This window comes from Carassius carassius, chromosome 30 (assembly GCF_963082965.1).
Source record: "Carassius carassius chromosome 30, fCarCar2.1, whole genome shotgun sequence".
Lineage (NCBI taxonomy): Eukaryota > Metazoa > Chordata > Actinopteri > Cypriniformes > Cyprinidae > Carassius > Carassius carassius.
This window is the reverse complement of record NC_081784.1, coordinates 31,247,340-31,266,341: the sequence shown is the minus strand read 5'-3', so window position 1 is coordinate 31,266,341 and position 19,002 is coordinate 31,247,340. Positions and strand designations below refer to the sequence as shown.

Genomic DNA, 19,002 nt, shown 5'->3' with positions numbered 1-19,002 from the left:
TTCTCCAAACCGTAAATGTAATAATTAATATTAAGTAATTGGAAATTGAAGGCATGATTCGAACAGGCTAAGTGGTCGTACAAAAAATTGTCACACTTTTGCTCTTCGAACCGACCATAGGAAATGAATGGGAAATTGACAAAAACACAAATATTCTCTACAAAAAGGCCTCGATGGAGAAAATAAAATGCTCCGCAATGAAGGGGTGACCCTTTAAAACATCAATAGTAATAAACATAACATAATAATTATAATTAATATAATTATAAAATTAATATAATGTTTAATAATAATAATAATAATAAGCTGTGATAAAAGCATTGCTTTTATTTTTATTGAATTGTAATTACCTGTAACAAAATGCTTTCTCTGTATTAAGGTTTGACTGTAGTAATAATGCAAAAAACGTGTACACTTCACATCAAATTTATTTAAAAAAAATGTATAAACCTTGGCAAAAAGTATTATTTGGGAATTTATCTAAAAAATACATTCAAATCCACATCTTAAAAGTAAGTAATTGGGTTCAAAAACAACAAAATTTCACAAAACTTTCCATAGAAAGCTATACAGGCATCTAGTGGTAAACCCATGAAATAACAAGTTTTATTTAATTTTTTTTTATCAACAGATGGCACCATTTTTAGGTGTGCGACCGGGAAGTTAACAAGTGGTACACCCACATGAAGAGCAAAGCAAACTGTGCGCTGCGGTAACTGCATGGGTAACTGCTAGCTAGCTAGCTAATAACATTGTTTGTCAAAAAGAGTGACAGAATGGGTTATTCATTTAGCCGATAAGATACCGGCACTTACTGTGCATGTCTGCTTGGCTTTAAAAAAAGCTCTGATGTCCTGTCCACTTCTTTTTGACATAATGCTGTTATTATTTTCTCTATATGACTATCGCGCTTCTTTTTTTTAAAGAATGTTTTTCAAATGAGTTGACAGTTTGGAATGGACAGTGAACGAGCGGGAACGAGGCTACCTAGTCTTTGCTGGGATTGGCCAGAATTTCTGGCGAATGTATCAAAGACGAGCAAGTCATTTAGCCTTCATACAATATCACAAGGTTGCATCCTAGTGCCATGGACTATAACATATCAAAGTGATAACTTGTAGAACAAATGGATGTTGTTGTACACACAGCATGGGTCTGCAGACCATTGACACAAAGGTAAGACGCGATAACTTATGTTTATTAAGATTTGCTGGTATTATGGCTAGGTCTTGTGCATTTGCACACAAGGGATCGGCTGTTTTAATTCTTCTCTTGCTATTAATGTTACGTTAGACTTCCTTAGCCACCAACTTAATTAGCTAGTTACGGTTTGCGTTCATACAGCAAGTGTTGGGGGAGATGATTGTTGAGTAGTCAGTATCTTGTTTAATTATTGCTTGAATCTATTGCTGAATTCTGGAATAGTTGTGATGATGATGATGATGATGATGAGGAATGGATCAAGTTTTAGTCAAAATGCCTGATGTAGATTGGATGGATGCATGTTGTTGTGAATTGAGAGCAGTCAGATCATGGTGTGATAGTCAATAGTGTTCATCTGTGCTACACGTATTTTTGCTTTTTCAATCTTGATAAAATTTGTAGTGCTTAAGTTGTGTTGTGTGTAGATATGGTAAATTGTACTGGGAATTAAATCAAATTATTACATGGCTTGGTTGAATTCCACTGTAGAATGAAGTCTGTTATTTCTTGATAATAACACCGTTGCCATGAAAAACAGAGCGTTGCTATGGACGCGGCAGGATTCTAATCGTAGAGACGGAACTATTTTCTTTAGCGGAAGCAATACAATCGTGTTTAAATCAATAAACTCTTTTTTAAATCAATATTTTGTGTCAAATTATTGATTTATTTGGTGGGTAGCCATGTAATAAGCGGGATAATGTAGAGCGAGGCCCGATTTTGGGTTAGATTTTTTTCCCCGTTTTCAGTGGTTATAACAAAGCAACATGAAAGAGAAATTTGGTAATCATTGTTTAGGTACATTAAACCACGTCATGGCCATGTCATATTGTCAACATGGTACTTATATGATGATATGAAGCAGATTAGTGGGTCATATATCATATGTCTAATGCTTTGTACGGCTTTCTTCTTCATAAAACGAGTCGGACATCATCACATTTTTGTATACATTTTTATTTATTTACATTAATAAGATACAGGACGTCTTTCAAAACATGACCTGCGTGAAAGAGAAAAAAAAATGCATCATTGTACCCAGCACTTCTGAAAATGCACTTCTGAATGCGTCTCTGTCCCCACCACATTTCAAACCAAACTGACGCCCATGATACCACAGTCGACATTTTCAATTATTAACAGGTTTCCTGAGACCAACAACGTTTCTTGACAACCTAATCTTTTGTCTAAATGTCATTTTGTGGATGTGGTTGTATTTATTTGCTGGCTAGCAGTGAAGAGGTCGTAAGTGAGTCACCAAGCAATTGTAAATTTATTTTACAGAATGGCAACTTGAGACAGATTTATATTATACATAAATTTACACATGTATTTAATAATGTAAATATTAGTAATAAACTAAATTGCACTATTTCATGTTTCATGTACCTTATAAATATTGACATCATTACTGTGTGTGTATGGGTATACCTAGTACTTTACCTGTCTAGTCTACTTAATATACTATTTTCTTAATAAACTCCGTGGCTATAATTTTTCACAAGTATGCAGTTAAATAGCCGCATCCCTGAAGTTTATGACACACCAAGCCGTTTGAAAATCGGTTGAAAATTGAGCAAAATATAGTTATTTCAGCACTACATGCACAATAGACTTTAATGTTATAACTGGACGAGCGGTCCTGTCCTAAGATGGCCGCCGTGTGACGTCGTCGGGTCCCATTGGCTCTCAGCGCCGGTAAGCTATCTAGCCTTTCTATACATGTCTATGGTTGAATCCGTTGGGTCGCTGTGTCCATTTCTTTTACTGTCTATGGTGGAGGAAGATTTTTAAAAAGTATTGCAGCTCTGCAAAGGTTTGTTTAGGTTAAATAAATAATAGCTCCGTTTGATAACTGATGCTTTATTTTGGTGTATTTTAATCATAGGTGTCGCTGGAATGAATTTAGACGAAGACGTGGCTGTTCCTTTACTCTGCGCCGCTGGCTACTGACCAATCACAGCAGTCCGATGTGCGTCCGGACCAATCACAGCAGTCCGATGTGCGACCAGACCAATCACAGCAGTCCGGTGTGCGTCCGGAACAATCACAGCAGTCCGATGTGCGTCCGGACCAATCACAGCAGTCCGGTGTGCGTCCGGACCAATCACAGCAGTCCGATGTGCGTCCGGACCAATCACAGCAGTCCGGTGTGCGTCCGGACCAATCACAGCAGTCCGATGTGCGACCGGACTAATCACAGCAGTCCGATGTGCGTCCGGACCAATCACAGCAGTCCGGTGTGCGTCCGGACCAATCACAGCAGTCCGATGTGCGTCCGGACCAATCACAGCAGTCCGATGTGCGTCCGGGCTAGTGACAGCGCGCTGTAGGCAGCTAAGCGCTGGTCGCGATGGCGTCTGTGGAGCTGAGGACTCGTCTGGAGGAGCTTCTGAAGAGACTCGACATCGACACGATCTGCGTCGAGCACCCCGAGGTGAGACCGAAGAAGTGTAGCGCACACACACACACACACACACACACACACACACACACACACACACACACACACACACACACACACACACACACAGAGCCGACTGTACAGGAACTAGTACATTTACTTGCGTCATCTGTACACAAGTACCCTTAAAGTATATGTACTTAAGTATTATATTTTCTGGTAATTTGGGTTAAATGAAATAGTTTTTTTGTGAACTCACTTGTTTAATTTCTGTAGGTTTGTAACTGTCTAAAAGCTCTTTATTGTAAATATATTCTACAGGTGAGTCAGTGTATTCAGTGTAATGTAGGGATGTAACGATAAATCATGATAAAATTCCCCACCGTCTCATCTTTTTATTATCATTAAAACCGTGTTAGATTACAGTGATTTGAACAACTGGTGATTAATGAATATTGTTCAGTATAAAGCACAGTTCTCAGTATCTGTCTCAGGTGCACAGCAGATAGTTTCGGGTTGAGTCTAAACAGGGCAGAACAGCTGGGAAGTTATGAAAGAGTGCTGAGGGAATTACTCAAATTAACATATGAATTCATTAATTATATGAGTGTACCTCTGAAGGTTTAGACTGTCTTCAGAAACGATTGATGGCATCTTGTTTTCATCTTATGTAATAGCTAAAGCAGCGGTTCTCAGTTCCAGTCCTCATGCCCCTGCTCTGCTCAGATGTTTCTCTTATGGCTTCAGACATCTGTTCAATTCAAACACAAGTGAAGTGGACATCACAGGATATTACGCCATGGTTCCAGTCTGAGGCGAACGTACTGTAGACTTAGTTCCATTCAAGTGCACTGAAGTGTGCTTGACAGAGTACGTGAGCGGAGCGGAGTGATATTGTCTGGAGCTGTGAGCAGATTTTCTGAAAGTCTGAGCGTTGAGTTTTCACTCGCTCCGAGATCGCTCCACTACCGCTCCGTCACGAGCACAAATGATGCCAACTCACGCTTTAAACATAATTAGAGACGTGTGCGTGAGGTTAAAACATGTTGTAAGTACAGTTTGTTAATGTAGTCTACAGATCACGTACATACATTCAGGAATGAAGAAAAACTGAAGAGTAACAGCATACTCTCTCTGTTTCTGAAGTGACTACCCTCAGCTCTTCCATCGAAGAGAGAGACGTTTTTGAGAGCAGTCAGTTAATCATTTGATATGGACTTGGGCTGTTCTTCTAGTATTATGTATTTTTCGTTTAAAATAATTTGTGATAATGTAGCTGTGTTTGTGATCAGTGGAGAGAGGAGTGTCAGTGTGAACAGTACACAGATGATGATCTGAATCAGGTGTGTTCACACACAGAGAGAGACGTGTGAAATATACAGAGCTGGAACTGAGAACCGATGACCTAAAGAAGGGTTATTAATAAAGTACTGCAAGTATCACAGACAACAACAACAACAACAACAGTGCCTTGACATGAAGGAAATATTCTTTTGGTGCTTAAAGCGATACTCCACCCAAAAATTAATTTATTTTGTCATTAATCTCTTACCCCATGTTGTCCCAAATGAACAACAATAGACGAATCAATAGCGTATTTAGTTAGATTACTCAGGTTTAGTAACTTAATCTAATTACTTTAGAATACTTTGAAATACTTAAGCTATGAAACACACAAAGGAACATATTAACAGTCTTGTTTTTATGCTTTCCAACTTTAATAAAAGTGATAAGATTTGTGTTTTCTTTGCATTTTATTTTTAACAACAACAGTTTTCCACAGACTTTCTATGAACAACAACAAACAAAAAATGTTATGTCATTTAAATCTTCCAATCAATATAAATTCGATGTGAATACAATGAATGTGATTGTTCAGCATGACTCCAGACACACCAGAGCAGTGGCACAGACAGAACCGTATTATTAGGGCTCTAGATCTGCTGACCCCGACCGTGACCTCAAGCATGAAGGGCAGGACAGGGCTGGTTATGTCTTATGTTGTAAATATTTTATTTTAAACCAGGAAGGCGAGCCAATGGATATCACACAAGCAATCTGCAAACTTTGCTCAAGATTTCTGCGGTGAAAAACTGACGGCGCTTTCGGCATCTGACACGGCATTAAAAGCTCAGACACAACAAAAGACTGATCTAAATGATTTAATTTACTTCATTAATATATCTCTTGTGGCCCACATAAACTAGAAGCTAAAGTTGGAGGTTCAAACCTTGATGTTGGCTTGGTCTTGGGGCAAAAGAGCCACAGTACTTGTGTGTCCAGCGTTCTTGAGCTGCCCCGCTGCTAAAGGAAAAACAATAGTATTTTTCTATGGACCCTGGATATTTTCGGTTCTAATAAAAGTCTTGGCTGTGGAACATCTGTAATAGAGTTGGCTAGCTGGGTGCAAATAAAGTCATGCCTTTAGTTTTTTCCCGTTTGCTATTTCACATTCGTCACTAAAGCATTGTGGGCAAAGACACAGAAGATAACTGAAGCAATGTGGTTTAAGTCAAGGTGATCATTAGGGGTCCAAGCACAATTGTTTGTGTAGATGTAGTTACACAATGGACGTGTCTCTTTTCAAGTAAATTTTGAATCCTTATGTGAGTACTATTTAGGGCTGAAACGATTAGTCGACGTTATCGACAATAGAACATTTGAAAAATTCGAGCCGAACCGAATGGCATTTGTATAGGAAAATATATTACGCGCGCTTTCTTCTCAATAACGAAACAACAACAACAACAAAAACAATCACAGCAGTGTGAAAGCAGCAGTTAGAAATGCATCTTATTACACCGATGTGGATGTTTGCACGAGCTCAGTAAAGCATTCACGTCACGTCTATAGTATTTTATGCAACACCTTAAATCAAGCAGCTTTACGATATGAAACATTATTATTAAATATTTGATTAAAGTAATAGTTTGGTTTGCATTGTATTGTAGAAATTAATACTTCTATTTAGCAAGGATGCTTTAAATTGACAAAGACATTTATAATGTTACAAAAGATGTATATTTCAGATAAATGCTGATCTTCTGAACTTTCTATTCATCAAAGAAACTTATAAAATAATAATATTCAGCTGTTTTTAACAATAATAATATAAATGTTTTTTGGAGCAGCAAATCAGTATATTAAAATGATGTCTGAAGGATCGTGACTGGAGTAATGATGCTAAAAATTCAGCCTTGAAATCACAGGAATAAATTACATTTTAGAATATATTTTCTTGGTGGAGAGATGATTCAACAGATGTAGCTAGTGAACAGCCTGAATGGGTCAGAATTGAACAAGCCCTTTACCCTAACTCCTCATCACAGGCACTCGATTAGCAAGCTTATTTACAACAGACACTTCGTTATCTGACAGGCTTTACACATCTGGAAACAAACTTATTAATATATATATATATATAACAGCCCCTAAGGTATATCTTGATAACCCTATGTGCAAGAATCACTCCTTCATGCCGGCTCTCAGTGATATGCTGTTTTCTCTCTGGAAACAGAAGGGAATAGGCTGCATCCGCTCACTTTATATGAAGGAGCAGTTTCTGTCTGGAAACTCCAGAGCGGTGTCTTCTTATCTATAATGTATAAACTGACAACAACAATTAGGAAAGAGTGGGAGGAGGATTTAGGTTACACCATTGAAGAAGCAGAATGGGAGGAATGCATACAAAACATACATGATTGTTTGATTAATACTAGACACAACTTAATCCAGAGTATACATGTGTAAAACTAAACTGCATGAGACTTTCCCTGGAGTATCACCGCCGTGTAATAAATGCAAGGTTGCAGAATGGTTGGATATTGTTCCAACATTCAATGTACTGCAAAGTGAGCTAGTGAACATTATTCATATTGAGAAGTTGTGATTTATCAACAACGACAAGCTAGAAATATTTAGGAAAATGTGGAAGCCTGTATTATATTACTTTGGGATGTGATAAATATATACTTCATCACATGATTGTAACTCTTAATTGACTCAGTGGATCTGTCTGGAGCTCCTCTAATCTATGTTTCAGTTGTTATGTATTTGGCATACTGTGCTAATGTTTCCATTTCCTCTGTTCAGTTAGGGTTAGGGTTACTGAACAGGTTTCAAGATGGCGCCGATGTCTTTGGCATGCCGTCTGCAGACCGCCTTGTTGCTATCTCTTGTACCTGCTCTGTTTTTATATATGTCTCATTTAGTTTTATATTGTAATGCTATACTGGTCTATGACCGTTTATCACTTTTAAGCATCCGTAACACGGTCACTGCCTGGCCTAACGTTAGGTGCGATGTTTGTGGACCACGTTTCGAGCTTCCACCCTGTCCATCTCTCCTCCCTGCATACCTGTGCCAGCTCCAGGTCGATCTACCACGCCGGAGACGCCGGAGACAGTTACTGCTGTTACAGTTTTACTGCTGGCCCTCTTCGATGGCTGCGCCCTATTATACCCGGATTCCTCTCTGCACCTGCTCGGATTTACAGTCACCTTGGCCGTGGTGGAGCTAATCTTCACAACCTTCTTTCACTGTGCCGAGAAACACAGCCAGCTTCTGTTTCATCGCGGCTGAAGTTCGCTCTCATTAACGCCTGGTCTCTGGTAAACAAAACTTTCATTTTAAATGACTTTTTTGCCTCTCAAACCCTGGATTTCTTGTGTGTTACTGAGACTTGGACAAAGCCCGGCGAGTTATCTCCGTTTTCGGAACTGGTGCCTCGCGGCTGTCACTTCTTAAACTCCCCGCGTTTGTCTGGCCGCGGTGGAGGTCTTGCTACGGTTTTTAAAAACACTCTTCACTGTCGATCTCTACCTACTGACTCCTATCACAGTTTTGAGGTGCAATTATTACAATTAGTCTTAGTTAAACCCATTGCCATAGCTCTAATTTATCGTCCTCCTCAGCAAAATAAGGACTTTCTAAGTGAGCTTGCTGCTCTAATGGGTGATCTAGTTATCAAATATGACAAAATATTACTGCTGGGTGATTTCAACATTCATGTTTGCTGTGCTTCCAAACCATATTCAGCTGAATTTCTAAATATGATTGAGTCTTTTGACTTTACTCAGTGGGTTTCTGGTCCAACACATATCCATGGCCACATCCTTGATTTGATTTTAACCCATGGTTTCTCTATTTTGAATATAGAAATCAACAGTGCATCTTTCTCTGACCACATGCCTGTAGTTTTTACTGTTCCTCTCACTGGACGCACACTTAAAAATCCATCGCTGGCACGTTTAACTCGTTGTCTTACCCAACGCTCTAGTGAAGATTTTTCCACAGCCTATCATGATGTACGTAACTGCCTGGAATCTGTCTCTACCCTGCATAACCTGGATGCTAATGTACATCTTAATCTTTTTAATTCCACCTGCGCAGATATCATGAATTCTATTGCACCTTTGAGGTACAAAAGTCACAAGCCTGCACCTGTGCCCTGGCACACTGACACTACACATACCCTTAGACCGGTATGTAGACAGGCGGAGCGCCAATGGAAAAAGGACCGTCTGCAGGTTTCGTATGAAATCATGCAAAATGCCTATAAGGTGTTTCAGAAAGCTGCAAAGTCGGCAAAATGCAAACATTTTTCTGAACTTATTTCTAATAATTGCCATAAACCTCAAGTTCTCTTTGCTACTATTAACTCTGTTTTAAATCCCTCTGTGCATCCCATCTTAGAGCCCTCTACTGCTCTCTGTGACAATTTTGCAAAGTTATTTGTTGATAAGATCACAGTTTTAAGATCTCAATCGTCTAACTCATGTGTATACACATGATGTTCCATTATGTCCTTCCATCTGGTCTGAGTTTGATTCGATTGATCTGGACACATGTAATGAAATTGTTGGTCACTTAAAACCCACTATCTGTCCACAGGATATTATTCCACCTTCTTTCCGTAGGCAAATTATGGACACAGTTGGATCGGGCCTGTTACTTTTAATTAACAAATGCCTGTCAACTGGTTCCTTCCCGAACAGTCTGAAAGTTGCTGTGGTGACGCCATATCTTAAAAAAACTAATCTCGTTCCTTCCTCTCTTTCTAACTATCATCCTATTTCTAATCTACCTTTTATTTCGAAGATCCTTGAGAGAGTTGTACTGGTTCAACTACAATCATACTTATCCACAAATTCTCTCCATGAAACGTTTCAATCTGGTTTTAAAGCTCTACACAGTACTGAATCTGCTCTTTTAAGAGTGTCAAGTGATATTTTCACTGAAACTGACTCTGGGAAATCAATGGCCTTAGTTTTATTAGATTTGAGTTCTGCATTTGACTTAGTTGATCATGAGGTCCTGTTGCGACGTCTGGAGACATCTGTGGGCTTTCGAGGCGTTGTCTTTGCAGTGGTTCCGCTCTTATCTGAACAATAGATGTTTTAGTGTCCGTATTGGTCATCAATCCTCCACTAGTGTACCTCTGAACTGGGGTGTCCCACAGGGATCAATCCTCGGCCCCATATCGTTTATTCTGTATCTGTTACCTCTTCCATCTTTAATAAATATGAAGTATCCTTCCATTTGTATGCCGACGATACTCAGATTTATTTTCCTTTAAAACATAATGATAAAAATGGTCTACAACCCTTGTTTGCCTGTTTAAGTGATCTTAACCTTTGGCTTTCAAGTAACTTTTTAAACCTAAACGAAAATAAAACTGAAATAATTATCTTCGGGCCCAAGGAAAACTGTGTGTTTGATGTTGAGCGTGGTTCTCTCGCACCGTATGAAACCCACTGCGCAAGAAATCTGGGCTTTCTGTTTGACCACAACTTAAAATTTGAGAAACAGATCAGTGCTGTTGTAAAGTCATGCTTTTTTCAGCTTCGCCAACTCTCTAAAGTGAAACCGTTTTTAACTCAGAGTAGTCTTCAAATAGTGACTCACGCATTTGTAACATCACGGCTAGACTACTGTAATTCACTTTACTTTGGTCTATCTCAGTTTTCTCTCTCTCGCCTACAGCTAGTGCAAAACGCAGCAGCTAGACTCCTCACTGGGGCACGCAAGTATGAGTCGATCACCCCTATCTTATTCAAACTCCATTGGCTACCTGTTAAATTCAGAATTGATTTTAAAATTTTACTTTTTGTGTACAAAGCTCTTAACAATTTGGCCCCTCAGTACCTGACTGATCTGCTCTGTCCGTACACTCCTTCTCGTACTTTGAGATCCAGCGATCACTGCCTTCTCATCGTGCCTAGATCCAGGCTTAAAAAACGAGGCGACCGTGCTTTTGCGACTGCAGGTCCAAAACTTTGGAACAGTCTGCCTCTCTATATCAGACTGGCTCCTTCAGTTTCCATCTTCAAATCTTCTTTAAAGACTTTTTTGTTTTCTCTTGCTTTTAATGCTCATTGATTCTGATACGATTACTGCTTATTTTTTCTTTGTTTTATTCTTTCAGTTGTTTCTTTTGTCCTGTACTGCTCTGCATTTTATTCTCTGCTATGTACAGCACTTTGGTCAGCCTTGGTTGTTTTTAAATGTGCTTTATAAATAAATATTGTATTGTATTGTATTGTTCAGTTAAAACAAAATAAAAGAAAAAAACGGAGAAAAATAGATTAAACAGTTATTATTTAACAATTATTATATTGGTATAATAAACAGAGTGGGCTGATTGCGACCAAACACATGATAAAAGTAGTCAAAACAACTGGCACAGTTGTCCAAGATATACATATACATATATTTGGTCCATTCATTAAAGTGATGAAAGTAATCCTCTCTATCGAGAAGCGATTGCTCATTTCCCACGGTCACAAGCAATGTCATTATATTTCAGTATTTATCAACCACAGTTCGCTAACCATGCTTTTGGGAAACTGGTTTCAATATAAATAAGAATATTAATGTTTTATTTTAAATACTTAATGCTGTTACATGTAGCTACGCTGAAGAGGAGACGCAGAGGAGAGGAATTGTTGAATAGTGTATAAACCGTATCCTCGTCGCTTCATAACGTTACGGTTGAATCCCTGATGGCAGATGGACTATCCTGACGATGTCTTTACTCTTCTGGACCTTGACTCTGTTATTTATTCAGCAGTCTGTGGGACACTCTCAAGCCTCCCGGTTTGCATCCAAAATATCTTAATTGTGTTCTGAAGACAAACTGAGCTTTTACAGGTTTGGAACAACATGGGGGTAAGTGATTAATGACAAAAACAATTATGGGGTGGAGTATCCCTATAAGTACTTTAAAGAGCAAGTACTTTTGTACTTTATCTCTTTCCCCTGTCATGGAGTCACATTTGAGAAGCAGTGTCTGTCCTCTCACTCAAGTCCTGATGTCCACCTCTGATTCTTGGTGTAGTCTCAGCTGCTTTATTTCTCTGTGTGTGTGTTGCAGGTGTTCACGGTGGAGGAGATGATGCCTCATGTGGCTCATCTGAGTGGTGCCGTCACTAAAAACCTCTTCCTGAAGGACAAGAAGAAGAAGAGCCTGTGGCTGCTGTCAGTGCGTCAGGACCGTCAGCTGAACCTGAGCGATGTGTCCAAGCGTCTGGGGCTCGGTGCAGGGAACCTGCGTCTGGCTGACGAGGCTGTGATGCTGGAGAAGCTGAAGGTGGGTCAGGGCTGTGCCTCGGCCCTCGCGCTCTTCTGTGACACCGAGCACAGCGTCAGGATGGTGCTGGACCACGACCTGATCCACGGAGGACACCTCAGAGTCTACTTCCACCCCATGACCAACAGTGCCACCATGGGCCTGCGACCGGACGACCTGCTCCGCTTCCTGAAGGAGACCGGACACGAGCCCCTCGTCCTGAGCCTCGACTGAGTCTGACACACACACACTCCTCCTGACCAGAGTCTCACACACACACACACGCAGAGACACACACACACACACACACACACACACACACACACACACACACTCATGTTTGTTTTTGTGTAAAGTGTGTTCATCCCATAGGTGTAATGGTTTTTATACTGTACAAACTGTATATTCTATGGCCCTACACCAACCCTACACCTAACCCTAACCCTCACAGGAAACTTTCTGCATTTTTACTTTCTCAAAAAAACTCATTCTGTATGATTTATAAGCGTTTTGAGAAATGGGGACATGGGTTATGTTCTCATAAGTCCCCCTCTCCTTGTAATACCTGTGTCATACCCATGACATTATACAGAGTTGTGTCCTGATATGACACAAAAACAAGAGCACACACACACACACACACACCCACACAGAGTAAAGACACACTAACAGACTCACACACTCCTGGGACCTGCAGAAGAGCCACCACAGACCAAGAACAACCCCAAAACATAAAGACTGATCCTGTGTGTGTGTGTGTGTGTGTGTGTGTGTGTGTGTCTTTACTCACACTAAGTGTGTGTGTGTGTGCGAGAGAGAGAGAGAAGCTCCATGATATCAGTGTGACGTCAAAGATCAAAGATGCTGTAACATCATATTAACTGCAGTGGTCACTGCGATCTGTGTAAGTGTGTGTGTGAGAGAGAGAGAGAGAGTGTAATGTGGTGTGTGTGTGTGTGTGGCGTCAGTGAGAGCATGCTCAGGGCAAACCTTCACACCGACTTGTGTTTGTGATGTCATAATTCATCAACAGAGCCGGACCTGAGCGTCATTCCTCAAAATGGACTTGATATATCTGTGTGTGATTGAGCACATATGAGTGTAGCTGATCTGTGTTTCAGTGCTGCCAGGAGATTAAAAACATGAACATAACATCTGTGTTTCACATCCTGCTGGCTGTTACAGGCTCATCATCTCTCTCTAGGTCATGTCATTTATCTGCCTACACTGAGACCCCGTCACACTTTCACCGGCTGTGTAGTGTGTAGTTCACACTCATATCAAGCTCAGTCGATGATCATAGAGGCACCGCTGTGTGAAAACAAACACACACACACACACACACACAGACGTGATTAGAAGAGATTAAAACATCCTGAAAATAGTCCCACTTGTGCTCAAAAACAACCACACGGGAAACATCTGATACTGAAATCTCAGATTTTTCCTTATTTTTCTATTTTTTAGAAATTTGGAGCACAGCTTTAGATTTATGGCTTCTAACAGTTTTAGAGTAAAACATGATAAATAGATATAAATAGATAAAGATTGATAAATAGTATTATCATCAATAGTATTTTTAAGCATTTTTTAAATCCAATTTTTGAATCCAAGTGTCTTCTTTAAAAAGAGGCCAAACTTAAGTGTGTTCTCCAAAGCATTCAAGATGTGCCAGCGTTGGAAATGACATTTCTTCTACCCTCTAAAAGTGGTTCGTAGATAATAAATGGAATATAGGTACTGCACCCATTTTATTTAGTACCATAAATTCCCCTTAAAAATAGAAAGCACTGAACAAAGCAGATCCATGTAACGGAGATCAAAGGAGCTGTTTGTGTCTGTCTCTACACGCATGCTCTACACAACTCTTCACCTGACGGACACACCGACTCCGCAGTGAGCACAGAGAACAGCACAGGTGTGCAGAACTCATCACCTGACGGACACACTGACTCTATAGTGAGCACAGAGAACAGCACAGGTGTGCAGAACTCTTCACCTGACGGACACACTGACTCTGTAGTGAGCACAGAGAACAGCACAGGTGTGCAGAACTCATCACCTGACGGAAACACTGACTCTGTAGTGAGCACAGAGAACAGCACAGGTGTGCAGAACTCTTCACCTGACGGACACACTGACTCTGTAGTGAGCACAGAGAACAGCACAGGTGTGCAGAACTCTTCACCTGACGGTCACACCGACTCTGTAGTGAGCACAGAGAACAGCACAGGTGTGCAGAACTCTTCACCTGACGGTCACACCGACTCTGTAGTGAGCACAGTGAACAGCACAGGTGTGCAGAACTCTTCACCTGATGGACACACAGAGAACAGCACAGGTGTGCAGAACTCTTCACCTGTCGGACACACAGAGAACAGCACAGGTTTGCAGAACTCTTCACCTGATGGACACACAGAGAACAGCACAGGTGTGCAGAACTCTTCACCTGACGGACACACAGTGAACAGCACAGGTGTGCAGAACTCTTCACCTGTCGGACACACTGACTCTGTAGTGAGCACAGAGAACAGCACAGGTTTGCAGAACTCTTCACCTGACGGACACACAGAGAACAGCACAGGTGTGCAGAACTCTTCACCTGACGGACACACAGTGAACAGCACAGGTGTGCAGAACTCTTCACCTGACGGACACACTGACTCTGTAGTGAGCACAGAGAACAGCACAGGTGTGCAGAACTCTTCACCTGACGGACACACTGACTCTGTAGTGAGCACAGAGAACAGCACAGGTGTGCAGAACTCTTCACCTGACGGACACACTTACTCTGTAGTGAGCACAGAGAACAGCACAGGTGTGCAGAACTCTTCACCTGACGGACACACAGAGAACAGCACAGGTGTGCAGAACTCTTCACCTGACGGACACACAGTGAACAGCACAGGTGTGCAGAACTCTTCACCTGACGGACACACAGAGAACAGCACAGGTGTGCAGAACTCTTCACCTGACGGACACACAGAGAACAGCACAGGTGTGCAGAAACTCTTCACCTGACGGACACACAGAGAACAGCACAGGTGTGCAGAACTCTTCACCTGACGGACATATAGTGAACAGCACAGGTGTGCAGAACTCTTCACCTGATGGACACACAGAGAACAGCACAGGTGTGCAGAACTCTTCACCTGACGGACACACAGTGAACAGCACAGGTGTGCAGAACTCTTCACCTGTCGGACACACTGACTCTAGTGAGCACAGAGAACAGCACAGGTTTGCAGAACTCTTCACCTGACGGACACACAGAGAACAGCACAGGTGTGCAGAACTCTTCACCTGACGGACACACAGTGAACAGCACAGGTGTGCAGAACTCTTCACCTGACGGACACACTGACTCTGTAGTGAGCACAGAGAACAGCACAGGTGTGCAGAACTCTTCACCTGATGGACACACAGAGAACAGCACAGGTGTGCAGAACTCTTCACCTGACGGACACACTGACTCTGTAGTGAGCATAGTGAACAGCACAGGTGTGCAGAACTCATCACCTGTCGGACACACTGACTCTGTAGTGAGCACAGAGAACAGCACAGGTTTGCAGAACTCTTCACCTGACGGACACACAGAGAACAGCACAGGTTTGCAGAACTCTTCACCTGACGGACACACAGAGAACAGCACAGGTGTGCAGAACTCTTCACCTGACGGACACACAGTGAACAGCACAGGTGTGCAGAACTCTTCACCTGACGGACACACTGACTCTGTAGTGAGCACAGAGAACAGCACAGGTGTGCAGAACTCTTCACCTGACGGACACACTGACTCTGTAGTGAGCACAGAGAACAGCACAGGTGTGCAGAACTCTTCACCTGACGGACACACTTACTCTGTAGTGAGCACAGAGAACAGCACAGGTGTGCAGAACTCTTCACCTGACGGACACACAGAGAACAGCACAGGTGTGCAGAACTCTTCACCTGACGGACACACTTACTCTGTAGTGAGCACAGAGAACAGCACAGGTGTGCAGAACTCTTCACCTGACGGACACACAGAGAACAGCACAGGTGTGCAGAACTCTTCACCTGTCGGACACACAGAGAACAGCACAGGTTTGCAGAACTCTTCACCTGATGGACACACAGAGAACAGCACAGGTGTGCAGAACTCTTCACCTGACGGACACACAGTGAACAGCACAGGTGTGCAGAACTCTTCACCTGTCGGACACACTGACTCTGTAGTGAGCACAGAGAACAGCACAGGTTTGCAGAACTCTTCACCTGACGGACACACAGAGAACAGCACAGGTGTGCAGAACTCTTCACCTGACGGACACACAGTGAACAGCACAGGTGTGCAGAACTCTTCACCTGACGGACACACTGACTCTGTAGTGAGCACAGAGAACAGCACAGGTGTGCAGAACTCTTCACCTGACGGACACACTGACTCTGTAGTGAGCACAGAGAACAGCACAGGTGTGCAGAACTCTTCACCTGACGGACACACTTACTCTGTAGTGAGCACAGAGAACAGCACAGGTGTGCAGAACTCTTCACCTGACGGACACACAGAGAACAGCACAGGTGTGCAGAACTCTTCACCTGACGGACACACAGTGAACAGCACAGGTGTGCAGAACTCTTCACCTGACGGACACACAGAGAACAGCACAGGTGTGCAGAACTCTTCACCTGACGGACACACAGAGAACAGCACAGGTGTGCAGAAACTCTTCACCTGACGGACACACAGAGAACAGCACAGGTGTGCAGAACTCTTCACCTGACGGACATATAGTGAACAGCACAGGTGTGCAGAACTCTTCACCTGATGGACACACAGAGAACAGCACAGGTGTGCAGAACTCTTCACCTGACGGACACACAGTGAACAGCACAGGTGTGCAGAACTCTTCACCTGTCGGACACACTGACTCTAGTGAGCACAGAGAACAGCACAGGTTTGCAGAACTCTTCACCTGACGGACACACAGAGAACAGCACAGGTGTGCAGAACTCTTCACCTGACGGACACACAGTGAACAGCACAGGTGTGCAGAACTCTTCACCTGACGGACACACTGACTCTGTAGTGAGCACAGAGAACAGCACAGGTGTGCAGAACTCTTCACCTGATGGACACACAGAGAACAGCACAGGTGTGCAGAACTCTTCACCTGACGGACACACTGACTCTGTAGTGAGCATAGTGAACAGCACAGGTGTGCAGAACTCATCACCTGTCGGACACACTGACTCTGTAGTGAGCACAGAGAACAGCACAGGTTTGCAGAACTCTTCACCTGACGGACACACAGAGAACAGCACAGGTTTGCAGAACTCTTCACCTGACGGACACACAGAGAACAGCACAGGTGTGCAGAACTCTTCACCTGACGGACACACAGTGAACAGCACAGGTGTGCAGAACTCTTCACCTGACGGACACACTGACTCTGTAGTGAGCACAGAGAACAGCACAGGTGTGCAGAACTCTTCACCTGACGGACACACTGACTCTGTAGTGAGCACAGAGAACAGCACAGGTGTGCAGAACTCTTCACCTGACGGACACACTTACTCTGTAGTGAGCACAGAGAACAGCACAGGTGTGCAGAACTCTTCACCTGACGGACACACAGAGAACAGCACAGGTGTGCAGAACTCTTCACCTGACGGACACACTGACTCTGTAGTGAGCACAGTGAACAGCACAGGTGTGCAGAACTCTTCACCTGACGGACACACAGAGAACAGCACAGGTGTGCAGAACTCTTCACCTGACGGACACACTGACTCTGTAGTGAGTACAGTGAACAGCACAGGTGTGCAGAAACTCTTCACCTGACGGACACACAGAGAACAGCACAGGTGTGCAGAACTCTTCACCTGACGGACACACAGTGAACAGCACAGGTGTGCAGAACTCTTCACCTGACGGACACACAGAGAACAGCACAGGTGTGCAGAACTCTTCACCTGACGGACACACAGTGAACAGCACAGGTGTGCAGAACTCTTCACCTGACGGACACACAGAGAACAGCACAGGTGTGCAGAACTCTTCACCTGACGGACACACAGAGAACAGCACAGGTGTGCAGAAACTCTTCACCTGACGGACACACAGAGAACAGCACAGGTGTGCAGAACTCTTCACCTGACGGACATATAGTGAACAGCACAGGTGTGCAGAACTCTTCACCTGACGGACACACAGAGAACAGCACAGGTGTGCAGAACTCTTCACCTGACGGATACACAGAGAACAGCACAGGTGTGCAGAACTCTTCACCTGACGGACACACAGAGAACAGCACAGGTGTGCAGAACTCTTCACCCGACGGACACACCGACTCTGTAGTGAGCACAGAGAACAGCACAGGTGTGCAGAACACTTCACCTGACAGACACACTTACTCTGTAGTGTGCACAGAGCTGTATTTAGATGTCAGGACCCAACAAACGTCTGCTCAGTGGTCCCCATAACAGATGACTCGATTAGTAACTCTACTAGGGGCTTCTAGTTAAGTGATCAAAAGCAACTTCAAATGTTGTATAATATACTCTTCTCTAGATCAAAAAATGGGCAACAAATGTAACATAATGTCTAACTATTATTAATATCTAACATACACTGGAAAACAAAATGTCTTGATATGATGCTTGATGGGATGTCCTCGGAGTGTGTATTTAGTGTGTGTTAAGGGAAGCGCTAGGACAGTCCTGCTCACTTCTGTCCTGTTGAGTGCACTTGCTCTCAGGTGGCCAAGAGCACAAGTGTGTACTGGGACGGCCCCCTGTGCCCAGAGAACATGTACAGGGGCGGAGCCTACACCACGAGTAG

At 42.8% G+C, this 19,002-nt stretch overlaps 2 protein-coding genes across 2 annotated transcripts; both read left to right on the top strand.

Moving 5' to 3' along the window:
* Positions 1-3,173: 3,173 nt before the first annotated feature.
* On the top strand, positions 3,174-3,536 carry LOC132111059 (keratin-associated protein 4-3). The gene has a single exon (XM_059518227.1). It carries the CDS (start codon positions 3,174-3,176, stop codon positions 3,534-3,536), a length of 363 nt encoding a protein of 120 aa, XP_059374210.1.
* On the top strand, positions 3,493-12,626 carry prorsd1 (prolyl-tRNA synthetase domain containing 1). The gene is made up of 2 exons (XM_059518392.1): positions 3,493-3,640; positions 11,982-12,626. The coding sequence occupies exons 1-2, from the start codon at positions 3,557-3,559 to the stop codon at positions 12,408-12,410; spliced, it is 513 nt and encodes a 170-aa protein (XP_059374375.1). The 5' UTR covers positions 3,493-3,556; the 3' UTR covers positions 12,411-12,626.
* Positions 12,627-19,002: the final 6,376 nt, after the last annotated feature.